Genomic DNA, 26,896 nt, shown 5'->3' with positions numbered 1-26,896 from the left:
CGTTAGAGGGGGGGAAAGCGCGTGCTCTTTGGGCCAGGATTTGTGCCTGCCTTTCACCTGCAGTTGCACTAATTGTTGCACAACTTCTAGCCCCTGGATGGACGGCGGGGGGGAGGAGAGCAGATCTAGAGTCAAGTGCCCTGGCACTCACATTTGGGCAGTGGGCGGGAATTACTTTTGCCTTTTTGCCGCTGCTGGCGCTGCCGTTGAACTAATTTCTATGGCCTATACAAATAAATTACAGCCCAAAACGAGTGTCTGCTGGTCTTTTGTGTGGCGGCTGCGAGTGAAAGGCACCCCCGGCTATTACCTAATCCGGACGGGGGCATAACTCGGGCACTCGCGGACGACGGCATGACCCGATCCATCCTACAAATTTTTATTGGAATTTCACATTTTGGCGTACAACAATGGCAATGGCGGGGGCAGGGGGCAGGGTACAGTCACTGCAGCTGCAATTTCAGCTCCAATTTCAGTCCAAGTCGAAGTCGAAGCCGAAGCCAATTAATTTGCCAATAATCGACCGAATATGGCTTTTAATATTAATTATGCAGCTCCAATTGTTGCCACGAAATGGAGCTCATTAGCGGGGGGCTCAACAGGTGAAGGGGCGGACGAAGGCAGCTTTGGTTGGACTCCCTCCCAGGCTTTCGTTATTCATTGATGCAACTACTGGAACTCCGCTTAAAAGAGATCTCTGGCTGGGCCATCAGGCCTGTCGTCTGGCTGTTGCATTTCTGGCAGCTGTCCGTCCGTCGAGTGTTCACTGTGGCTTTGCATATGCCCAGAGTGCGCTGCCCTGATAGATTCATTTGAATCTCTTTGGTATATTTCTTTTTGCTCAAGGTTACGTGTGGAAAATTATATGCCCCAACGAGGCAGAAGTTGGGTTGGGCGCGAGAAGTAGTTAACCAGCAGCAGTGGCAGTGGTGGCAGTGGCAGCAGCAGCAGTGGAGGCAGCCACCAGAGCCGACAGTTTGCTGATTGTCCAGACTCGGTGCTGGGTGCGATGGTGCAACATGGAGCGGCAGGCAGCGGCAGTTGCGGTTAATTTGCTTGTCATTGCCCAGTTGAGTGGCTGAGCAGCAGCAGCGGCAGCAGCGGCAGCAGCAGCAGGCGTCTGTGGTCTATTTGAATACAAATTTAATTTGAAATTGAGTCGGCTGGCCCCAAAGTGCTTTTCGGGGCACTTCGGACGTGCCGTAAATTAGCCAGGCAGGCAACAAAAGCTCCTAACTGCCGCTGTTTGTCCGTAATTAGAAAGTAAATCCACATGGTTATGGCCGACCTTAGTGTGGGTCCCGCAAATCGGCCCAAAATATCCGCCTTTGGCCAATCAATTTATATCAAATTTAACCTACTGACCCGACCCAACCCGACCCCATACGACCCCCAATCGGATCCCGAACCCCCAGCCAATGCAGGAGTTCGAAGCCCCAAAGTCAAATAATTTTGCTTTAATCAAGTCGAAATATTTTCCATCCACCGGTCCATTGTCCGGCATCACGAATACGAGGTACCAGCCAGATAACTGCCGCCAGGGCGGGGTGTGGATCGGCCAGGGGTTCGATCCGGTCTGGGGACTGGACTATATAATGTACTACCACTAACCCGTGCTGGATTGGAGCTCGCCTTGTTCAGTTATTTTTGCGCAATTATTGGCCCCTTAAAGAGACACAAAAACCATGTGCAAAAAAGCCGTCCGGCAGCTGTCTGCCTTCCTCTCGTTGCGGTTGCTTTTCAGCGGCAATGCGGCGAGGCAATACTTTTGCTTTCGCTTCTAGCAAACTGCCGTCTTAGTGGTTGCCCCGTCTTAGTGGTGGCCCCGTCTTGGCGGTTAGCAGCGATCGGCACTTGTGTCTGCTCCAATTTGCCACGCTTGATCTCGTCTCTGATTAGAGCTGGACAGGAGATCGGGACGGGGCCAGATCTGAGCTAAATAGTCGCCTAATTTATGTGGCGATGGCGTAATCGTATCGCCATCATCATCATCATCGTCATGTGAAAATTTGCGCTCTCAGAAATGCGTTCACAGTCGTTCGAGTTGGTTAATTTATTCTGTGCCGGCCACCAAGGTTTTTTGGCTTGGGCGGGCTCCGACTTTTAGGCCTTTCGGGCCCCCCCCCCCCCCCAAAAACGGTCATTGATGTGTTCATTTCACACAGCTTGATGGATGCTCGAGATCCGCAGCAGATCTCTGGCTTTTTGCATGTATTTCTGTTGTGTCCGTGTCAGAGTCAAGTTCGTTGCCAAAGTCTTTTGTTGCTGGGCAAACAAATTAGTTAATTAGAGCGACTTGCAGCACACTTTGCCATTTGTTTGGTCTTAGCTCGAGCTGCACCGCGTCCTAATGAAGACAAATGGACGCGTCCCCCACACACATTCGCTATTTGCTATTTAAAATTAATCAAATCTCGCATACAGTCTTTAATTAATGCCGATAAACGGGTCGCAGAGACGAAGTCGATGCCAAAACCGAGCTGAAGAGAAGCTGCAGGTTCTCTCGGCCAAAAGGAGACAAACCAGTTTCCAGTTTCCATGTGAATGCGGGTGTCATCTGGCTCATAAATCTCCCGCTGCCTGACCTTGAGTCCATCCCCATACCCATCCCCATCCCCATCCCATGGATCGCATTCGCATGACTCCGCTTTGATGGTTTCTGTCTCGCTATCGGCGACATTGCTGTGTCCTGGGAAGAAAAGAGAACTTCCCTGGAATTTGATTGTGCCTCCCCGCGTGATTAATCGCCGACTAATGTCGAATTCATGTGAGGCCACCGATGCACTCGGCCACCAGTAATCCGACAGCAGGGGAAGGCAGGGGAGGGGGCCTGTGGACAGGGATCGTTAGCGTGGGCAGCCGTTGCCGCTGACCTGCCACTATCGCTGACTGTCAATGGGATGTGGCGGGCGAGTCAAAACACACGGGGAACTGTCATGCTGTCAGCCCATGTCACCCCGCTGCTGTGGCGGGGGAGCTGCAGCGGGAACTGCATATGGAACTAGTTCCAGCTTAAGCAAAGTCAAGTAGAGGTGACCTTTAAGGAGGGAGTATAACTAAATAAGACTGAAACAACCTGTTAAATACCCAAAGACATGATCTTTTATTGAAAATGGAACCAGTTTTCAGAGTCAAAATTAATGTAGTTGAGTTTTAAAGTCCATTCCAGTCTCTCTTATCGCTAGTCCTTTATTTCGTACCCCCTCTAACCTCCTAAACTACTTGTAGTTCCAACTGGAACTAGTTCAAAGCACCATAGGTTCAAGGCGGGGTATCAGTGCTATGTTAATCTATCGCCTGTGCTATGCATAATCTACAATCTGCATATCTTTGCCAGCAACAACTCCATATAATCAAGAACTAGGGGCTGCGCTGCCATTAATTGCCGCACTCGCCTTTGTTTTGGCATTTAATTAGCGATCGCAGACCGGGCGGGATTACAGCGCAGACAAATTCTCGTGGCCAAGCACTGGCGGTGTCTCTGCCGCTGGCTATGGCATGTGCATTGCAAAATAGCAAGCGAAAAGGCGAAAAAAAAAACGCTAAAATTAATATCAAATCGATAATGTTAAGGCCCGTAACAGAAACAGGTAAAACGAGCTGCCAAAGCGATCCAGCGTCAGACGGCGACAACGGGAACTAAAGCTTTAGCCCCGCCATGCAACAGCGCACGCCCAAAGCTCTCTCTCTCTCTCTCTCTCTGGCTTGGCCTCTCTTCAGCTGCGCTCGCTCTTAAGCTCTGCTGCAGTCGCTGCATAGTTTGTGAATTGTTTTTGTGTTTAATTGCTGTAACCTGCTGATCGCTGTCGGGCTTTAAGCTTTGCATAGTTTTAGGCGGGGCTGGACTTTGCATGCAATGTAGTCGAAAGCTTAAGCGGACTGGGCGTGTTTGTTGTTTTTGGTGGAGGAAAGAATACTCGTGAGTGTGTGGGCTTGACGGGGGAGGAATACCTATAATGGAAAGGGTAACCCATAAACGACGATGTAAATTGTGATTGGGAGTGGAATGATTGATATGCATGCCTATAGATTCCACAAACCAGTTCCACTATGATCTATAATCTATACTATGAGAAAGAGATATTCAAATACTTTAGAAAAGACATGGTGATATGGTAATGGTCTATAATGCTCTAGTACTTATGATAGATTGAATACATAATCGTTCTTAATGATATTCCTTAGAAGAAGATATACTCTGCCATTCCATCCTTAAGCCCTTGTTCATATATTTACTGATCTGATCCCTTATTTCCATTCGATTCTCCTGCCACAGAGCTGATTTCTCTCACGATAAATTCAAGATTATTGAAGATTTTTTGGCATCGATTGGCCTGGAATCACATCTCAGACTCATCCTCGGGCCACAGCTCTGGCCTCCATTTCGCTTTCGTCGGACTCGGGCCTGTCGCTTTCTAATATCAGTTCCAGAATGCCACTGGAGAAGAGTGGGTAAACAGGCAAAGTGTGTCAGATTATTTTTAAAGGCCCCCCTTCGGAGCATTTAAGAACGATTCAATTAACTCATGACCCGCATTGGCCGGAGTGGCTCTCTGGGCTCTGGCCCAGTGACTGTGTAAACACATGTTCTTGCAACCGATTTACAAATTTACGATTACTGTCGATTTTTGTTTCCATTTGCCCGAGTTTTGTTTAATGCGCTTTTTTATTGCAACACCAGAGCGCGAGGCCCAGCAGCAGAGAGCGCAGAGCTGCCATGCCACCAAGTGGAACAAAAGGAATTCAATGGCACAGAAGTGCCAGAAGAAACAGAAAAAAAAAGAATGGAATCTCAAATTGCATTTGGTTAGTCATGCGCGAAATAATGGAATAGTAGCTAGCTCCGTAGCTCGGAAATAAATACGAATATATCACAAATAATAATAATTACTGCTCGAGTTGCCAGCTTTTGTGCGGTGCTGCTGTTGCTGTTGCACTTGTGGCAGCTTGTGGCATGATGGCATGGATAGCCTTTGTGCGATCTCCCCCTAGCCCCTAGCCCCTATCCGCCATCCGCCATGCTTTAATTCTTCATTCATTTTTCATTGTCTTGCTGGTGATTCTGTACAGCTTGTACCACTGCCCAAGGACGCATCAATGCGTCAGAGATTGGTTTGATTTCTGCTGACAATCGACCTCCACAAAGGCTGAAACACAGTGGAAGTTCCCGCAGGCGGACACTCCAAGATATGCTCAACAATAGCATGGTGTCCATGGAGTGTCCTTCAACTAAGATAAAAGGCAGGTTCAATACACATTTAATGAGGCCTTGTCCCTAAAGGGTCCACCTTTGCAGAGTTTCCACCGTATCGGAACCTGCCGATCGGAACCTTGTCCGCAAATCTAGATGTGATTTCGTTTATCGCAAGTTAAATATTGATCAGAACTTTCACCGCAACAGTCCCGAGACGATGATGATTCAGAGACAAGCAGATACCCGAGAGCAGACTCATAATTGAATGGGTATTCACGTGGGCCCCATTCGACTTGTGGTTAGAACTCGCTCGTGGGCTTCCCAGGGCCCGGACTGCCAAAGAATCAGGTCGCAGTCGAATGATTACAACAGCCGAATGGTACACAGATTTGTTTTTTGGCAATGCCCAAGACAACAATGACCCCGCATTGATCATGAACAATTTGTTCTAATTTTGCACACAAAACAGGAAACCCCATTGGGGCGGCGGCTCCAGGCAGGGTCCATGACCATGATGATGCAGCGCATTCCAGATGCCCCCCGCCCCCTCCCCTCGTCGCCCCTGGTGGAGCTGTCTGACCTTGTTGCTATTTGCATAACGGCAAACGGTGACTTAATTGCCGGCCCAAGAGTCGACGATCTGGGAGGTTCGAGACCATGGAGCCATAGAGACTCATAGAGAGGGGCCCAGCTGATTGCCTGATTAGGTGAGCAGGAGGTGGGGGAGGAACATGGTGCTGCGCCTGTGATGCGGGCGCCACGAGGCCCCCAATCGAATGCCAATAATTGAGCATGCCTCATAAATAACGGTTGTGTGCCTGCCTGCCTCCCGTGATCCGCGGCAGGAGAGGCAAGTTGTCAGCAACAAGTAGGACACGGAGGCGGACGCGGATGCGGACGACGAATAAAGTTATTAACAATGCCTCAGCGTGTACGTGTTCCTCTCAAAATGGATGAACGTGACAAATACCAAGAAGGCATCTGCATTTGGCCCTACACCGAGAGAATCTCTCAGCGTTTCCCCCAAGTCATTTCTGCCCCAAGAACATCGGCTTCCCCTCAGTGCACCGGCCTGGCCAAATGTTTGTGTTGCCAACAACAGGCACTACCACAACATTGTCCATCATATCAGGTCCCGGAGTGGGAGTGGGAGTGGGAGGGGGTCTGAGTCCGAGTTGAAAAAGGGCAAAGCATGCCACAGCCAACGACGGGCTGCCTGGCTAAGACCGTTAGCATTTTATTTGGCTAAAATTGCTTTTAATTTATTGCTAACGCCGCTGCCAAGTGGGGGGAATGTTTTCATGGCTGATTCTGAGTGCTGTGCCGTGCCGTGCCGCCTCTCGAGTGGCACTTGCTCTAATTTTCCACACATTTCAGAACCAATCAGAGGGCCAGGCAGCCAGTCTCCAGGCAGGACCGGTGGCCGGTGGCCGGGAGAGGCCCTGAAATCGAAGCCTCTGGCACATAGTTCACATCATAAATAATGGCCGATGGCAGGCATTTTAATAAATCAATTAAACTATGGCTACTCAAGTTGCGGCGCGACGATCGTTTCCCGCGAATCTCCATTACTCCACAACTCCACAAGCCTGTGGCACAGCTCCAGGGCCTGCCCCAACCTTTGGCTCTCTGCCCAGCCAGGAAGTGTGCTGTGTTCATCGATGTTAAGTGCAATCTAAGGACTGAGGAACAACCTGTGCAACCCGCAGCCGCAAGAACACGTGTAACATGTAAGGCCTGCCTCTGCAAGAATCTCTGGCACGTACATGAAAATATTACACAAGATAAGGGATTGGAGCTGGAGCTGGAGCTGTTGCTGCTGTCCTCATGGATATATCCGCATTGTAATTGCGAATTAGAATGCCCCGCGAGAGCGAGTGCAGCGTAATTAATGCCGACCACAGTCCACAGACGGGGGCAGCCTGTCAGACCGACTCAAAATCAAAATTGTGACAGCTTCCACCCACGCCCCAGGGCCACGGAGCAGCAGAGCCGCTCAGGCCCAGGCCCAGGCCCACGCCCCATGCCACATGCCGCATGACAGCGAATGCAATGCAATTAGCGGCCGACTTGACCATCAAAAGTTCAATATCACAGACAGAGACTGCTCCAAATCGAAGGAGTCTTGGCTCAAGCCTCCAGAGAGCCAGCCAGAACTGGGTCAACGCGCTGTCAGAGAGATGTCAATGGCTGGCCCGATATGCAAACCATATGGCGATGCTGTGGAGGAGGAGCACCGCCGAGGTGTTTGACATGCTTTGACAGGCCCCTGGCACGGGCCACACAGCCCAGAACCAGAAGCCACCATGCAGCCGGGGGCTGGGGGCTGTGGTGGGAAGGTGCTAAAATATTGGGAAATGGTTATGCATTTGGTCGCTAAATGATCGGAGAATGCACGGGTGCCATGCACAAAGAAGTCTTTGTTATGGGGCTGGGCCCTGCCTTGGATAAAAGAACCATAAACACTGAAATAGAAACACAACTTTTCAATTGCTCCACACAGAGAGGGCGTGCAGTGGGGCCCTAAATTACCACATTATCAAGTACAAGGGGCTGGCGGCACGATTGGCCGGCAGATTGGTACATGACCCCACACAGCAGGCATTGGAGGAGGGCGAGAGTGGGAGCCTCGATTTTCCTTCTCGTTCGCGGACGATTTCGACACTTTCAAGATTTTACTATAAAAATTTGCCATAAATTTGTTTGTGCGCCGCTTTCCTGCCGCTTTCCTGTTGTAGCCTGCTGGCCAGAAACCTACACAAACGCATGTCCGAGGGCCTGATGATATGTACTTTCGCAAACATAACTGACATGTTTGGCTAAGAGGCAATCGAATAAATTCCAGCGCCGAGGAAGGCCAGAAGGGCAGGCCAGCACGTGTCTTGTCTTGGCCAAGTCAAGCAAATGAAGTTAACTCAATCACGGCAGGAGAGGGAGAGGGTAGGGCAGGGCAGGGCAGGGCAGGAAGGGTCCTGGGTGTCGCCCAGAGAACACTCGGGAGTAGTAAAAATGTTAGAGTAACTTGTATGAAATTTATCAAGCGGCTGCTACTACCTCTCGACATGGGATGGGGGACAGGCAAAGGGCAGGCCCTGGGACCTCGAGTTGGCTCTGATGCCGCTGCTGCTGCTGCCACACGCTCAAGGGAGCAAAGTGATATTTATGCCAATTGTTGGGCCAGAACTACATGCGTGTGTGGGTCTTAGAAGTGCCAGTAGATGTAGTCGCTGGTCCCCGGTCTCTGGTCTCCGGCCTCTGGATAGTGGCTCTGGGAGCCAGAGGAAGGGCTCTTGTTGTTACTTTTAAAGCAAACACAAACGGACACAAAAGGTGAATTCAATTTATTACGAGAGCATTTCAAACTCCCGGGGGCAAGGTTGAAGTCGGATGCGGACTCGGACTCGGACGCGGACTCGTTGTTGGAGGCTTATCAGCCGATGGAATCCTTTGTGGTGGGCTGTGGCAGGAGGCTAAATGCAATTATGTGTATTTTATGCTCCGACTGGCTTCATACTTTTGCCTGATTGACAAATAAATTTGCGATCCATGCGTGACGATACCACTCCGTAACGAGTTCCACAGCTGAAAGTGTTCTTGGGGGAGCCTCCAGTTGGAGCTTGGAGCTTGGAGCTTGGAGCTCGGTGCCCGATAGCCATGATAGTTTTCCATTTCATTGCCAATGTCGGGCTGCTCTCTCGGGCCGGTTAATTAAGCCAATCAATGTTTTCACTGAAGTGCAAGTAAATTTCACCTTCCTCCATCTTCCAGATGCATTTTCCATTTCCATATCGACAGCCAGCTGCCGAGGCAGCAGCGCCAGCAGGAAGAATCTCTTTGGACAGCATTTGTTTGATGTTAGACAGTCTCCTGACTTTGACTGTGACTTAGTCGCTGTCTTAGTTCTCCTCTTAGTTTGTCGCTGACTTTGACTTGGTCATTAGTGGACCTGGTGCTCGTTGTCAATGTTTTCGACTTGATTTGTTTGGTTCTTCCTGCAGCAGCGACAGTCGGCCAGGCCCAAACTGGGGATGCCTCTCGATGCCCTGGAGGGGCCGCGGGTATCTTGGGCTTGGGCTAATCTGCGCTACATACAGGCTGTATCTGCCTTCTAATGGGTATCTGCGGGTCGGCACGCTTTCGCTGTGGGATTTTTTAATTAAATTTCTGCATAGTTTTGCGTAAGCAAAATCACAGTCAAAAGCAGCCGCTGCCCACGTAGCTGGCGGCCAAGAATTTATGGACAATGCAGCTGCTTCAATTACGAAGATAAGTCCTGCCCCAACCCCCCCGCAATCTGGGACATCGTCCCACCCAAATGTCTTTGCATAAAAATGTCGAATGTCGTGCGGCATTTGTTACTTATTACATGTTGAGAGGGGCTTTGACTGCAAGTCGGACGGCGGCTCTACGATATCGATATGCTGTGCTCTGATCAGGCACACACACAGTCCATGGGTTGGTGTACGTGCTGTGACCTTCAACTTCAATGGCCAGCAGTTGGCAGACCTTGTTAGCCGATGGAGCTCTGTCTGTGTCTTTTACTGTATTTCTTTCGGCGGCACAATCGCGATCACTTTTGGTGATTGCAAAGAGAGGCAACGCCTCCGTCTACGACGTCATCAACGGCGGCAGGCAAGCAACACGCAACTGACAGCGACAGCGACAGCAAGACACCCCCAACAAAACAACACGACAATAGACCCAGAGACAGGCTCAAATTTGTTGAACGTTGTCCGGACTACGCTCCAGTCCCCCAATCAGAGGGCGACAAGAGTTCTAGCCATCATTAAATTCGAAATAAAATAATGCGCCTGGGTCCCCCTGCTGTCCCCCCCTGCCGTCCGGCTCTGTCACGCTTCCAGGTTCCAGGTTCCAGGTTAATAACTCTGTTGGCCGCCTGCTATCGTTGTCAACGCATCTCCGTCTGCCGTGCCGTCTCTCGTCCTGGTGCCTTACCAACTTATTGCTCTATTTTCGCAAATAGTTTTCGATTTCAGTTTCACTTTCTGGCTGCCCATTTGCTGCCCATCATGTTAACAAGGGAGCAACGCCAACTCCAGCTCCAGCTCCAATCCCATGCCATGCCATGCCATCCCATCAACTATGTAAACGAGCCCCAGAGGAGCGTCCATAAACAACTTAAACGAGCAGATATGTGTCTGGGCGTAGACGATTCTTCTGCGAGTGGGCAACGAGTGCTGCCAGTGGAGAGTCCTTGGAAAAAGGCCTGAAAATGGTTCGATGGAATTGTTACCCAAAAAAGTACCCACCAAAGATGAGTAATACCCCGTCATCATCGGCGGCTTATAGTCGATGGTGTGGCCCGCATGCCGAAGAACAGGTACTACATGAAAGCCCACACGGCTTCATCATTATGAAATATCGATACCCATATGTGTGACGTCAGAAGAGCAGCAGCAGCATCAGCAGCAGGGGCAGGGGCACAGCAGCAGGGGCACAGCAAGGTCATCCCATGACATTGCCGCCAGTCAGCGGGAATTCCTGTAAAATAAAATGAAACAAAAAGCCAAGAACCGATTGCTACATTTTATGGCATATACATATATCGTATATTTATTGTGTTTTATTGCACTTGCGGTTGCCAAGTCGAGATCAGGTTGAGAGCTAGAGATCTCTCTGTTCTGCTCTGTTCTGGGTATCGATGGGTGTACGAATATTAAGGCGTTCTGGTTAAACTCGTTTTCGATTTCAGTTGACAGAATGTCTTGCCTTTTTTTGTTTCGTTTCGGATTTTAAATACATAACGGTAAATGTTAAATACTTAATGCAAATTCCCCGATACGAATCGAGCCAGTTTGCCAGTTGATAAATATTCGAATAGAGCTGAGCAAACACTCGAAGAGTAAACGTTTGTTGAACTCTCAAGATGCGTGTGGATGCTCGAACTCTGAACTTTGTAGTGGGAGCAGTCTATCGAACTGTTATCGAAAGCAACTCGTCCAAAGCCTGTTTCATATTTCTCGAAAAAAACTAGTTTAGTGCCAGAGAATTTAAAATCCACTAAGCGGCGAGCATAAAACTTAATAATTGTATTATTTTGGCAAATGTCCGAACCGGATACGGGGGTTGGGTAGAGAATAGAATAAATTGTTGTACATTATGTCATAATGCTGCTGGCAGGGGAAAAACAAGTTTCTGTGTGTGCTTTTCAAATGATAATAAAAGTGAAACCGAAAAGTGAAATTGACACTAAGCAATCGATTACCCGATAATAATGATCGATTGGGCATTTATGCAAATTATCTTTTAGCTAAATGCAGCATAGTTTTGGTTAATTCAATTAACGTGTGGACGTTCCATTGCCGGCCCTAGGCGAAACGCCGAAACAATCATTGCCAGACAGCAGTTCTTTGTCTCAATTGTATGGTATTTTAAGCGCTTGTTTCACCGGCAAACCGTTTAGGCCAAGAGGATTTCGCTACTTGTTCGGGCCTACGAACGTTGTCGAGCAATTAACGTCGCTTCGAGTGAGAAGAAATCAATTAAACCATTCAGCAGAGACAGACCTCAAGACCGCAAGCGGAAGTAAAAGTTTGCCAAAAATGCCGCTAACTGCATGAGAATCGAGCCATTTATGACAGGCCAAAACGGTTCGGTTCGGTTCGGTTTGGGTGGGTTAGAGCGCCATTAACATTGGATTCGCCAGATCTGTGCATGTCTCGAGTACATGTTCCATTAATCTTCCGCCACTCCGCGATTCCATTCACGAAGCTCGAATCAAATGCCAAAATGCTATACAGCGCACACCCGTTTTCAATTTTCTGCAAATTAACCAAATAGGAAATGCCACTAATTGCTGGACAGCCAATACACTTTTGGCTGGATTCCTTTGTCTTTTCTTGCGATCACAGCCCCTGTACCACGAATAGGGTATTGCCCACTTCGACTCGATCTCGTTTCTGGTTCAATTCCGAATGCCCACGCCCACCCGACCATCGATTTGCAGATCGATCTTCGCTTTTGCCCCTTCAACGCCACAGCAAAAGGAGTTGGACCAGGAGGCGTGGGTCTCTCTCACATATGGGTATTTGATTTTGTTTTTTGTTCATTTAATTATGCCATTAAAGAGCAGCAGATTAATAACAATTAAAGCGGCCACAGTGGCGCATTCATCAAACAGCTGGAACAAGTTTGGCCGATGATATGTTGGTGCCATCAGAAAAGTAAAAATAAACACACTTTTATTTTCTACAAACTACACGCAGGGCGGGACTTGAAGAATTCATTTAAAACGAAGCTATCCCCAGCCAGGGGATAGAAACCAAGAGTTGGTAACCTTTCGGTTTCTTTCGGTGGTTCCATATGAACCATAAAGATTGATATCATTCCCCGATGCTGGATCCGTGCGTTAGTCTTTGACGTAAGCCCAGAGAGACAGTGGCAGGGGCAGGGGCAGGCAGAAATATGCATAAAATTCAGAAAACAGGTTACAATAGAATTTTCGGCTGCCATAAAATAAAACTGATTGTCGCTGGTTTTCATATGTACGATCGTTTTGTATTGTATAAGATTGTGGCTGGCTGGCTGTCTGGCTCTCTGGATGATGGTTATTCAAGGACAGCCTGTTTGGGGGCCCACAGCATTTGCATACTCATATGGCGGCTTAGAGCGACTTACACACAGTACACATGTCTTTAGTTTGGCCAAGTATATGTTATAGATCAGATTTAGCTACCAGTATGCAGATTTGGCTTAGAACATGCTCATGAATCGATCGAGAGAGAGAGAGAGTGTGTGTGGTGCGCCTGCACCATAAATCATCTGTCTATAAATAAGTCAAACTTAATGGAGGTCCCAGCCAAAGTCCCGATAACGCGCCACAATCACTCACCCATGTATTTATAGAGCTGCAATTTGAAATATGGTCAATGGCAGATGCCACTGGGAGTCCTCGACCGCAGGCCGGACAAATCCCTAACGCCAGAGCATCCTGGGCATATTTATCGCCTGCTACTTGTAATTGCCACAAATTGTATGACATTTTTATGCCCCTCTGTTGTTGGGGCATGAATAATTGATTTACACGGTGTTTGTGTATTTGCCCTGCCATGCAATAAATTTATATTGCATTCGAGCATATGGCCACAACAGTGGCAGTAGCAGTCCTTATCGTTTTCGCTTTCTGGCCCCCAAGTGGGCACATTAATCAGAAGCCCCCCCGCTCCCCCTACACCCGGACTACCAGAGCAATATTGTAAGCCGGCGCCCACGCCAGGGCTCTGCCCCATGGGGGATGCACTCTAATGACTTGGAGCTTCCTTCTCTCTATTTGCATCTCTGTGTGGCAATGGCGGCGCATTTATAAATCATGCAAGCGGCAGTGGGGGCACCATATCGATGCCAATCGCAACACGCGTTGAAACTGCAATTAGCGCAATCTCTCGCCTTAATCTTAGAACATTAATTAGTTTATTTAAAGTGACTTGAAGTCGAGTGATGTTGATTTCAACTTTATTGCATAGACGACAGCTTAATTGCGGTAATTATGCATTAGCCCGCATTGGAATGATGTTTGATGTCACCCTGTCCCACGGCGCAGAGGTGATGGCCTTCGTACTAGTTCTTGTTCAGTTACGGTATTTGTGGAACTAGTACGAGCCTCATTTTGTATCGATTACAAGTGCTGGGTAGTCCTTTTTTGAAAGAGAGAGCTACAGTCCAGTTCCAGCATTAATGAACTGACGAAATGGAACTAGTTCTAGCTTCAGTGGTCATCGATTACAACACTGGACAGCAGAGGACTTCCGATAGTTGCCAAGAACAGTGCTGCCCCATAATCAATGTATATCGATTACATTGCTTGCCAGTGCTGCCTCCGTTGATATTTGTAACTATTATTCATAGTTTTTCTTTGCTTTTTTACTTATAATTTATGTTAATTTCTGTAACTTCTTAATTTTCCACTCGTCAGGGGCCTTCTGATCGAGTGCATTCAATTAAATGAGCTTCTACATTTGCTTTAATGGCATATTTAAAGCCGACATTTATTATAATTAAACTTACATCGCCGCCTGCAGACAGCCTTCTCCGATCCGACTGGACGGATGCTCATTCTGGGGCCGACTGTTTCTGCTTTCGGTTTCAGTTGCCACCGCGCTGTGCTAATTTCGCCAGCAACTTGATTAATAAGCTGCCATAACGTGCTATCACAGAACAGCAGCCCCGCTGCCGGGGCCATTCATCTTCTAGACAAAGAGCAGAGCCAGGTCCGGGCCAGAACGAGGCTTGGAGCCGCCTCCTCTTCCTTCGATGCCTTCGGTGTCTTCGGTGCTGAGTGAGGTGCTGAAAACGAATTTCATTTGCTACAACTTGGCCTTGAGCCATGAATTATGTTTGCAATTACTCTTCGGGTTGTCATGCCCCAGCACTGGGGAACTGGAGTGTCCGGGTGCTCCTTCTGGTTCTATTTCTAATGCCCGTGGGGGCAGGCGAAGGGGCGGCAAGTAAAAGTGCAAGTTGCCAGTTACGATTATGGAACTGTGCCACTTGCTGCACGGCCTGTCTTCTTTCTAATGGGGAGACGTCGGAGCCCCCTGGCAGTTAATTACAGCTTGTTGGCCGTGTTGCAAGTCAGCGTGTTGCCGATGCAGATGATGATACCGATGCTGCAGTGGCGATGCTCCTACCTGCACCTTGGCACGTTGCAGCGTGTGAAATGAATGTTTGTTGTCAGAGCGTGGCGCATGTTGTTGATATCATCGAACAAGCCAGCCAGTCAGCCTGCCAGCCAGCAAGCCCCCCCAATTATTGCTCTCCCTGATCGCGGATAACCATCGGATTTCAGCATTCTTTGTCCGTTGACATGTGAAAAACTCTTCGTCTGAGTCACCATCCATCTCCTCCGTTAAGCCAAGGCCAGGCCTAGCGCTGCTCTGGAACTAATTAATGCCAATTACCGCCGCAGAATTGGCCAGTCCGAGTTCTGAACATGATTGTTGCCGCCTCGGGCTAATTGAGTATCAAATTATGGCCAAAAGTGCCTTACATCGGGTGCCCAAATGTGTTTGCTCTACAGTTTCCCAGGCGCCAAGGCCCCCTTCGACACGCGGAAATCGCCGTCAGTTCAATTAACACTCCCCAAACGAGAGAATAAACCTCTTTCCCACCAATCGCAAACGACGGAGGTGTCTGTGCTACCGTTTCGATTTTAGATTTTTGTTTCGTATTTCGTATCGGAATCGTATCTCTTGCTGGGCGTTAAAAAGCTCTTAAATTGCATTGCGTACCGTGCATGCCAAAAAGCCAAACCTGTACCTGAAACCGAACAGCATTTTGTGAAATTACTGTCCGAAGGCCGTCGGAGCTGGTCTGACCTTTACTTTTGGTGTCTTTCCAGGCGGTGTCGTTGACATTTCTGGCGGCTGATCACTTTTCGTATCAACTTGTTGATGATTTAGTTTTAATTCGCGTTGCGTCACAGCTGAATCATAAGATAGTTCCGTTCTGCGAAGGATCGATGCTCGGCGCCCACCATGACGTATGCGCAATGCTTATCAATCATACGCCACTTCGGCCCACACCATTCACAGAGACCAAGAATTTGCCTCTCCTTTGCTTTGTGTGTGTGTGTGTGTGTGTGTGTGTGTCAGCACGAATTAACGATTGCGATTTAAATCGCACGATCATCCCGAGTTTTGGCTGTGGCTGCGCCATGCGGAAATTGTTTGTACAACATGGGCTAAAACAAAGGCGCCTCCGAACATCGGCCAAAACAATTCATTATTAATTTTGTTATTGTTATTTCAGCGCCAAAAGAGCGACCAAGTAATTGAATCTTCGCCTAAGACCGCTTTTGGCTGCTTTTGGCCAAGTTTAAACAAACAGCCGCCAGTACGAAGAAGAGCAAATGTTTCTCCCCTTCCGATTAGCAAACTTCAGCCGAAATGCGGTGCGGCTGCTGCTGCTAATTTCTCAAGTCTCAAAATAAAACCAACAAAAAATGTTGGCCAAACGTTGCCCACCCCGTTTTCTCCCACTTGTGGCCCAAACGGTTTTCGGTTTTATTTTCGTGTGTATTTTTAATGTAGCAAGGTCGTTCGTTGGCCGTTCGTTCGGTCGCCGCAAAAGCTATTTGTAATGATTATTAAAACAACGACCCACCGCTCCCCGGCTCTCCCCACCAGCATATTATCCGAACATTCCCATTCACCTGGCCATTGTCTACTGTAGCCACAGCTGTTGCCATTTGCCGTTTGCTGTTTTGGCTTTAATTGAAATAACAAAAAACAGTAACAAGGCAGTGGCTGCAAAATTATACTGGATTACAACAGGGCCGGCCAGAGGGAGGCATTCTTGGGCAATTATTGCCACACATCGCAGCCTTTCGTTAGGTTTCATTTTGTCCAAGATCTAATGTGATTGAATACCCATGAACATTGACTCTGACAGCCGGACACTTGAGGAGTTCTATTTAAAGCCGCAATCCGTCGGCATTCCTTCGGTGTTAGCTCAGCGCCGACGACTACTGGCCAGTAATGCCAAGAAAACAACCAATTTGCCAGCATGATAATTGAGTTGTGAAAGGGAAATCCATCCACAATTTCGGATGGGTACGTAAACACACTTTTGGGGTGCCGCCACACCCCCATGATTCATTCTGCTTCCATTTCAATTTTAGATTTTTAGCAAATTGCATTCGACTCGGGCCCACCATATAAGTAAAGTGCCATAAACGGATAAAAGTCTGGGCCTGAATTATGTCGCTCGTTGAGTTAATCAAAAGAAATCCCAAGCCAAATAAAGTAGCTTGAACGGAGGGGAAATACCCAGCGATACATCCGCCACGGGAGCGGCAGCGGCAGCGGCAAGGAAATCAATTCAAATCAAATCAGAACTAATTCACACGCTCAAAATGGTAAAATCAACACAAAAACCCAGAAAGGAAGGCTCTGTTGGGTTGTATAACTTAAAGATACCCTAGAATATCAGATGAATATAGTCTTTCAATATGGTTGAAACATGTAAAAACATTTTCTTGGATTATCTTTAGAAACAAAAGTGATCTTTCGAGATAATATCTGTATGATATAATCCGATTTATTCTGACCTTTACTGTGGGGGAGAGAAGAGTGCGTCATGCCGCTCTCCAGAGAGTGAGCTTCGCTGCTCGGCTGTCGACAAGCTTCTGAAAAGAGCGAAAGCCAAGCTTCGGTTCGGCCCCAGCCTCGTCTTGGGCGGCAGCCTCGTGCCGCCTCGGCCGCTCTTCGGCTGTGGTGTGCGCGCTTTTTGGTGCTTTTCTGGGCTGTCTTGCGGCCTGGCACACCGTTACTTCGCCAGTTGAAACACACAGCTTGCGGCGAGCGGTTCTTGCGCGCGCTTCTACCACGCCTAACTCCCCAGCGAGCGACTTACTAACCAACAAACAGCAGAGCCTCAGCAGCCAGCAGCAGCAGCAGACGACGACGCGTCTGAGTCGCGACAGCAGAGTTCTGAGAGTGCTGTGCAAATACAAAATATAACAAAGAATATTAACAAAAGACAAAACCCCACGTATTATTTAAAGAGTGTAACGCAACACAAAAAAAAGGAAAAGAAAATAAAACAATTGTGTGGAGAAACCTGGTCCGGTGATTGATTGGTGGTGTCTCTGGTTGGTGGGCGTTACGAGCCGAGTTCTGAATCAGACTCAAGAATCAAACCCCCCAGCACACAAGAACAAACAGTGAATATTCGGATACAAGTGCTACGACGGACATTGCGCATACGCCGCATTGCACATTGCAATCAGGGTGAGTAGGCGAGAGAGACAGAGATCTCTTCCAGGGGCGACCTTGGCATTTGGCTAAATTGATTTAGTCGCTAATTGAAACGAATGCAGCACGCTCGATCGGCCGGAGAAGATCATTTGATGGGCAGCCGATGTGCTCAGGCATTTGTAATTAGCATTCGGCTGTGTCTTATAAATAAACATGGCTTCTATCAGTGTCTCAGTGTCTGTGTATCAGTGTATGTGCTAAACGCCAAAGGCCATAACCAGCTGTCCATGAGTGTGAAATAAAAGCTAAAGAGAATATATACCATATACTACTATATACTGTAGTATATAAAAGTGAGCATATCTGGCAGAGCACCATGTATTTGCATGTTTTACAAAATTACAAAATCAAGTTCGTTGCCTGAGTCTTTTGTTCGGGCGGCACAAAAGGTTCTGTGGACATGGAATAGAAATAGAAACTAAGCCGCCTGCAACAGCACCACTCATTTAAGTCTGTGGAAAACAGTTCAAGCAACAGCCTTCATCGCGGCCCAGTCACTTTTGTGGGGGGGAAAACCAGTTGTGGCCCGCAATGCGTGTGCTTAATTTACACGCAGATTAGCATTTGCATTAATATAATTTCATATCTTTATTAACCGAAAAATGTCAGCTCAGCCGCAGCCTCAGCCGCAGCCTCAGCCCCAGCCCCAGCTTCGAAGTCGAAGAGCTCCTGCCTTGGACAGAATTTATGAGCGATACAATCGCGGCTCTCGGCTTCGCCCGAAACACTTGATGCATACAAAGTTCCCCAAAACTAAAGGAAAAAAAAAAGATATAAGAGATATAAGATTCGCTATAAAATTGCCCTGTCGGTTTGCGCTACACGTCATGTGATTTGTATCTGCTGAGTGTTCTACCCTTTTGGCCAACTATCGGCCAAATCTTGGGGGGGGTCTTTGGCCTATGCGCCGTTGAATCATAGCATCTGCCAGAGTTCCATCGAGAATGGGGAGCGAAGCGAAAGACTTATTTGCATGCCAAATGAAAGCTTAATTAGGCCACCAAAAGACACAACACATTTGTTTGGCTCTGGCTCTGATGGCCTACATTTGATGGCTGCTTGGGCTGCGGGCTCGGGCTCGGGCTCGGGCTCGGGCCAATGTCTTCTCATTTGTCTAGTCCGCTGTTAAGTCTTTTGCCCCTGAATTATGTCCACGCCACAAACAGATCGCCACAGATCGGCTGTGCTAGAATTTTACACTCAATTATCCACGCAATTGTTAATTATGCGTTTGATTGTGCCAGCGACGGCTCTATTTCAATTTGAAACCGAAACTAATGAAGTCTAATTAAGAGCGAAAAACTCGTACTGCGGGGCGGCCTTTGTTGAAGTGGTTATGCGTCTTTTCCTGCTCTTTAATTATATTTATATACAAAAGCGAATACCGAACGAATGCATTGTGCCTGGGCTGGCACATTGATTGGCAGAAATCAGTCTGAAGAGTTTTCATTTCTATGATGTAATTCGGGGCTGGAGTGATTGTTGAATCTTTGGTCTGCCTTTGCTCTTTGGTGAATCACAAAACATGGCCAAATGCCAGCTGGCAACTGTCAATTATCCACTGCCAACTGCAGTTGAAGCCAACGAATTAGCATAGCCAAATTGTAGTCGCACTCGAATCGATGACTAATTGAAGCTCAAGATCCATAACGAGGCACTTTTAATTAACCGAATCTACCCCCGTCATCTGGCTCCATCTCTTGGCATCTCTTCTAATTCCCTTATTCCACATAATATTGTTTTAGGCACTATTTTATGCGTTGTTCAAGAACGTTGTGTGGCCCGGGCACTTGCTTGGGCCTAAGAATAGACCGGCCATCGAGCCCCGAAACGTGCCTGGCCACGTACAAAGAGATTTTTGCAAGTAATTTGAACATTAAAAACAATGTCGGAGCTGTATAATAATAATCACTCGATAGCAACAGCAAAAGCGGAAGTCAAAGGCGATGTTGAAGCCACACGAAAGTGCTGTGCAACAACTCTTTTTCTTTTTCTCTCTCTGTCTCTGTCTCTGTTTTTGGGTTTTTTGTTTTTGTGATTTATTTTTGTGTCTTTGACGCCTTCCTGGCACGAAATACTTTGGTGAGAATTGCAAATTCTCAGCGGGCAATGGTAGAGAAATAAGTGAAAATATTATGAAAGCCGTGGCGGCAAGTGAAAATCGGAATTTATAATTTTCGTGTGCCGATTTTTCAACCGCAAAAAAGGTGCCCCAGGCAGCTGGCACTGCCACTGCTGTTGCCAGTGTTGTTGTTTCAGCCGCTGATGATGTTGACGGTGATGCAATCCGCTCGACATGCACATCAAGTGACAGAGCAGACATTGCGCATACGCCGCATTGTGCAGAGTGCCCAAAAAAACTCCCGCCCCCCACACAGATGAAAGCCAAGTCGCGCCACGGAGGGCGTAACCCAGTGGAGTGGTGCATCTGCAAAACAAGAATTGGAGCACAAGACTGCAGCAAGATAGTACAGGGCTTCAGACAGATGTTTTTGATCGAACTTTAGCTCAAAGACAGGAGAGAATAAAATCCAGATTAATCCAGTACACTCTATAGGGCATATGCCTACTATATAAATATAAATAAGCAGACCCCCCGATGGTTATGACACTTACACGTGCCCCGTCTGGCCCTGGGTGTGTGTGTTTCCCACTTGAGTTTCCATGATGTTGCGTGCCCTCCCATACATCATCATCGTCTTCTCATTCTGCTTCATTGTGATCATCATGTAGTGCAGCAACAATATGTAATTTTTGCTTCTTTTTTTTTGTCGCCATGGTCTCGTGGAGAAGACTCTGCGGACGAGGAGGTGGCAAAGTGCCAACTCATAAATATGTAAGCCGCAGACGCCACTGTTTTTGTTGTTAATGTTGTTGTTGTTGTGTTTGCAACAATTGAACAAACACCCGCACGACAGACATTGTGCAAACAATTCAGAGATCGCTTTTTGTACGGGAGTACGCGCGCTCTTTTTTGTTTTTCTTTCATTTAAATCATTGTGCCATTAAAAGGCGATCTCGCATCCATCGCTGGCAGTTGAAACGAAAATTTTAAATTTAAATTTGTAATATATTTTTTTTGGATTTTGCTTCAAACAGTCAACAGACTTCCAGTTAATGCAAACAAAAGAGTGCTCTCGTGCCTGGCCCCATCATAATTTTGTGTCTGCCCTGCCCCGCCGTTTGAAATGCACCAGAAACTGGCTAGCAAATACACATTTTATGGGCGACAAAAGTAAGAGCAAAATATTGCTCCCGAACGATGATAAATGCCAAAAATTAAACCCGTTCCAGCCGGACATGTAACGAGCGTTCAGATCCGTTCAGATCTGTTCAGATAATGCGTTCGGTTCGGTTCAGCACTTTCAAGGTTGGGGCGTCAAGAACTTGCAGAAACACACAAACAGAAAGGCAAAAACCAGACCAGACCAGGCCAGACCAGGCTGCAATTGGGTGCGGGTCTCCGGTTGACAAGTCGGACAGCGACACGCGCTAAGCTCTGAAAGGCCCCCAAAATGCATCTATGGTAAGAGCACTTATATGTATGTATGTATGTATGTATGTACCTATATATGTAGTGTGGCACATGCCAGAGCCAGAGCCAGAGCCAGGGCCCCAGTTGCGCAATTGCAGTGAGCGCCATGATTCATAGGCCCCCAATTAGCTCCAGTCGCACCGCAAGTAAGCCGCTTAGCGAGCACAGACAAAGGAGTTGCTGCTGCTGGTGCCAGCTGCCAAAAGACTTCCTTCTGCGCCACGGCCTTGGGCGTACTGGTGCCCCGTTCGTTCTACGATACGCGTCGCATCCGCACGCACAGAACAGTTTCAGCGCTGCTGCTGCTAAAAATACCCGCCAACGACCTTGGGGTGGCTCCGCTCCGCCTTACATAATTAATTGCAATCGGGTTATGGGGACTGCGGAAAGGCACGATCTGAACGGAGGGAGAGAGGCTCCCTTTCCAATGGATTACAGGGTATGGATTCATAACTAAGCAACTAAGCATTCTTCCGCTCGAATACAACATACCCTTGATCTCCGGGAGTACCGTGTATGATCAGCGGATAAGATAAATCATTTTTGGGCATGTTAAAAGAAGCTTTAATTGTTAAATGCAGTTTACGCTTTTGCTCGAACCAAAAGGCCAGCTAGATAATTAAATTTCATGCCCCCCACATCACTCTCTCTTCCTCTGTGGCTGTTGCTGTGGTGGCTCTTCTCTGGCGGTTGAATGCGATCATCGCCAAAAAATTAACATCACGTTCGGCATACAAAAAGATTTTATATACTTATTAGCAAAATCCAGCCACCAGCAGCAGCAGCAGCAGCAAAAATGAAGTTCTCTGGTGGATGGGGAAACGGGATGAAAAGAACGAAATGTTATGCGTATATATTATACAATATACATAATACAGTCGAAGCGGACAACCGCTGCTTGGCATTTCGACCCATTGACGTAGGAAACCCGAAAACTTAATCACATCACTCGAAAATAGCCGATGAAACAGACAGAACTGAATGATACTCGTACGGCCTTTGGGGTTTCTACTCGCTCTACTCCATGAGGCGAAGAGGTCAAAATCGTGGCTCGGCAATGATATATTTGAGAATCATTAGCCACTCACTGAGTCATGAATGAAAGTGGAGGAGCCATATGGGCGTACGATGGCCGATTCCTGAGGCATTCCAAGGGTTATGCCACAATAGCCGCCCGCACAAATGAATGTGAGAACTTGGATTTGGCACAGTTTTTTCCATCTCCATCTCCAGCTCCATCTCAATTCAAGATTCAATATTTCCCATCTATTGTAGTGCAGAAACTAGAACAAAGATTTTTCAATATCCCATACACGTCGGGGCTTGTGGGCGTGTCTACATTGGCTTACAGAATATTATTCGCCATAAATCTAAACCTTGGCCAGAACACAAAACAGACCACAGACGGAAAAAACCAGTTGTGTTTTTTGGAAATTTCGCTCTGGCCAAAACGGATCTTCGATCGCTAAGTTCTTTGGAGACAGCCAAGTGCGTGACATTTATCAGGTTTTATGGCCACTCTGTCCGTTAATTAAAGAACCAACGCCAACGCAGTCGACGAGCAGGGCAAATAGAAAGCCAAAGCCAAGAAGGGGTCGGCGGCTTCAATGGACTGGGACTGGGATTGGGATTGGGATCTCGCTAATCTTTGATTCCGAATGCTAGACGGGAACGGGACAATCGTTAAACCCAAGCCTGCAGTTCTGGGTAATTGAGAAAACAATTTCAATTGGGCCACGGCACGCCGCTCTGGTATTGGATCTGCATTAGAAAATGCAATGCGTGTCGTGCCCTTAATTTGACCACGCTCAGAAATGTCGCATCTAAGATGCGGCATGGAAATGGGAATGGGAAGTCGTGGAGTTTTTTTACGGGGTTCATCGATACAGCTTAATGGGCAATGGAACTGGAATCTGTTCCAGGCCAAGACTCACTTTCATTGCCAGTCGATGTGTGTGACACACATTTATTGGTAAATCGCATGAAGCAACAATTAATGCCAATCACGTGTCCGGCCGCCACTACACCTGACGGACGGGCCCACAGCACGGTAGAGCACTACTGGATTTTGTCACAAAACGTTGGCAATGGTGCGACGCATAAACAAATCAGTTTGACTTTGAAGAAAACCCCAAATGGCCAATTGAAATGCCATGCAAGTGGCTCTGACCTGACAGGCAAACGAAGAAGAAGAAACCAATTGAAAAATGCAAAACCAACTGTCCAACAAAGTGTTTAACAACAATCAAGGCATTGTCAAGGCATCGGCACTGGGTGTGAATATCGGGACTCAATTCAATTAGAGGCGGTGACATTGGTGATTCGATCAATCAAAATCGACTCGGATCGGCCAAAGGAGTAGTGTTGTAGTGCTGTAGTGCTGTAGTGTTGTACCCAAGCGCCGATTGTTCCATTCCGGTCAGTTTTGTAGAGTTCATTGGCTCACAGATTGATTGGACTGATTGCTTAATAATCTGTGGAGTGCGTGTCCCCTTCGCTGGAGGTAATCACTTCGCACCAGAACCTCGGCCAGAGCCCACAACTTAATTGTCCATAACTAGAAGCGTCGCTCGTAATTATTTATAATAATTTGTTTGGAAAATGTTCTCTTCTTTCCAATCGGCAGACAGAGGAAACGCCAGCAGCAGACACACACAAAGATGATTTCACGCCGCAAGATCATATCGCGTTCCCTGGACAATTTGGACGCCATCGGGCAAGATGAGCCGGAGGAAGACGTCTGGCACGATCGCGAGAAGCTGTTCAGGGTGAGTTGTAGCTTGTAGTCTGTCTTAGAACTAGCGCTTATCCTTTGACCTATCCCTGGCAGGATCACATCAACGAGGTTCTGGCCAAGTGGGAGCAGATCGACGATGAGATCTGGGCCAAGATAATCGTCTTCGAGAAGAACCGACGCGTGGCCAAGGCCTATGCCCGCTCCTCTGTGATAACCATTAACGGATCCAAGAACGGTTTCGACGGAGTGCGGTGAGTAGACCCCTCCGACCATCCAAAGAATTTTTTCCCTAACCTGATGTCTCCTCTAAACAGCATCGGTTTGAATGGCTTCGAGAATCCCATGCGCGACTCCGAGACGAAGGTCATCAAGAAGTCCATTGGCGATGGCTTTAAGGTCAAAATGGACGAAATAGGCAACATATTCATCAAGCGGTATGGCAAGAGCAACATCTTCGTGAATAACACATCGTCGGGCAACGAGGAGACTGTCATTGGCGGCGACATCATGCAAATGCCGCAGATGTCCCTCAGCGGCGGCACCTCGGCCAAGCTGTTCGACATGAAGAAGTTTCAGACGAACATTAACCGCGAATTCGCTCGCACATATCCGGAGAGGGGTCGCCTGGAGCGGCAGTGCCTGTCGGCCGTGTCGCTGGTCAAGTCAAACAACAATCTAATCAACACTCCAGTCTGGATACTCGTGGTCAACGTGGTGGCCATGGATATGCTGAGGAGTCGCCTTCAGACGATGCCCAAGTCGCTGGACGCGCTGGGCATGCGGGTGCCACTGACGCAGAGCAGCGAGGATCCCTACTCGACGATCGAGAGTCAGGTGGGCCTCATCTACCCGACGCCCGCCGCATCCGATGACTCGCAGAACTCCCAGCACTCGAGCCACTCCAGTAAGGGACGCCGCAGCGTGTTCAGTGCCGCCTTCCTCAACGAGGGTCCCTACGTGCCCAAGGTGAGTTGCTCTGCATGGGCCTAACTCTCCAATTCCTACTCACATGGGCCCTTTCTTCTCTCACCTAGCCGGACTACGAAGCTGGCGGATCCCTGACACCCATCTATGCGGACAAGAAGCGTCAGAAGAGCAGCTCGCATCAGCGTAAGAAGCAGGACGATCCCTACTACTGCGGGCTTCTGGCACGCATTCCCAACTTCATCAAGTCGTCAAAGCAGCCGTGCAGCGGGGCCAGCAAGCCCAAGAAAGAGACGAAGATCTCACGCAAGATCTCGGCCCAGCACCTGCAGCAGCAGCATCAGCAGTTCCTGCAGCCACCGCAGCCCATTCCCATAGCCACCTTCCACCACTCGTACTTCCCCTACAAGCTCTATCCGCCACAACATCGTCTCTCGCAGTCGCAGATGTCGCTCTGGGATGCCCGCAGTCTGATCAGCGCACATGGTGGGTTAAACGAAAAATACTTTATGCTGGGAATCTCGTCTAATTATGTTCTCTCTTCCCACAGAATGACCAACACGGATGGCCCTAATTTATTCAACGTGTAGCATTAGTTTTACAATTATTTAGTCAAAGCTATCGATATTGGATCAGTGGATCGGGGGATTGGTGGAGTGCATTTCGGTCAGTTTTGTGATAAATGATGCGAAATGCAGCCATTTTACTACAGATTAACAGCAGATTACTTTTAGGGAACCAGAGAGATTTAATGATTATGCAATTTGTAATAACTAATTAAAATTTTGCCATAGTTTTTTAAATCGTTTAAGACTGAGAGAATGTCCTAGAGCCCAATTAGGCGCGAGAGAAGGAATAGCAAGATGGGGAATGATTCCGTCATAAGCAAGTGTATTGCTACTTTAGGCAAGTCCAATTTATTGTTTCTTTTTATTATTTTGCTGTATATACATTTCATATGTAAATAAGTTCAAATAAAATATCTATGTAAAATAAATTTGAATGCATTTAATTTGTTGTTTAATTTGAATTTTCTAGAGAGGAGACGGTATATAATGGTATATTTAGCCAGTTTCATCAATCATTGTTATATAAAGAAGATGGTGGAAAAGAAGAAAGAAGAAAAGAAGGAGGAAGATCAGAAACGTAATATGTAAAATATAACTTGAATTCGTCAGTATATTTACTGTACATTTTTTCAATGAGACCGTATATTTTGGTATTTATTTGAATCGAGTAAAATCGGTAATAACCGGTTCACAACAATGAGTCCCATCACTAACCATACAGTATATATATATACATATATCCCATTCCATGCACGCATACCCTGGGGGAAATGGATGTTATAGAATTGTGAATATGTTTGTCATCCCAGGCAAAAACAATTTATTTCTAAAATATTTTAATATTATTCAATATTATTTATTATATTATTTTTAATATTTCAACGATATTTTGAAGCTTATTGTCTTCTTATAGGGACCAAGAATAGGTATCAGGATCGAGATATATATACAAAACACTCATCATATACATGAATATGTCTAAAAAATGTCAATTTGAGAAAAGGTCTATATTAGTTCCGTTTTATCTTCATATCAATATTTATACTTTCATATACAATTAACAAAATAGGGTATACAAAGACCTATACTACGGGTTACACGCAATATAGCGACTCTTTTTTTGTTGAACTTTTTCGTTTAAACCTCTTTTTACACAAAATG

The 26,896-nt window shown here is 47.3% G+C and overlaps 1 protein-coding gene across 2 annotated transcripts in view; it reads left to right on the top strand.

Moving 5' to 3' along the window:
- The window catches only part of LOC6600950, a 52,188-nt gene extending 26,067 nt beyond the window's left edge, over positions 1-26,121 (top strand). Inside the window, exons 1-6 of one of the 2 annotated variants that reach the window (XM_002025985.2) lie at positions 17,521-17,943; positions 24,132-24,273; positions 24,336-24,493; positions 24,557-25,208; positions 25,277-25,652; positions 25,717-26,121. In XM_002025985.2, the coding sequence (XP_002026021.1) occupies positions 24,166-24,273; positions 24,336-24,493; positions 24,557-25,208; positions 25,277-25,652; positions 25,717-25,721 (1,299 nt within the window). In that variant the 5' untranslated portion in view covers positions 17,521-17,943; positions 24,132-24,165 and the 3' untranslated portion in view covers positions 25,722-26,121. Of the gene's footprint in view, positions 1-17,520; positions 17,944-24,131; positions 24,274-24,335; positions 24,494-24,556; positions 25,209-25,276; positions 25,653-25,716 lie in introns of those variants that run through there. The other variant, XM_026986899.1, reaches the window with a different exon arrangement.
- Positions 26,122-26,896: the final 775 nt, after the last annotated feature.

This window comes from Drosophila persimilis, unplaced genomic scaffold (assembly GCF_003286085.1).
Source record: "Drosophila persimilis strain 14011-0111.01,24,50 unplaced genomic scaffold, DperRS2 tig00000002-arrow-pilon, whole genome shotgun sequence".
In the NCBI taxonomy this organism is placed as follows: domain Eukaryota; kingdom Metazoa; phylum Arthropoda; class Insecta; order Diptera; family Drosophilidae; genus Drosophila; species Drosophila persimilis.
This window is presented reverse-complemented; position numbering and strand designations above follow the sequence as displayed.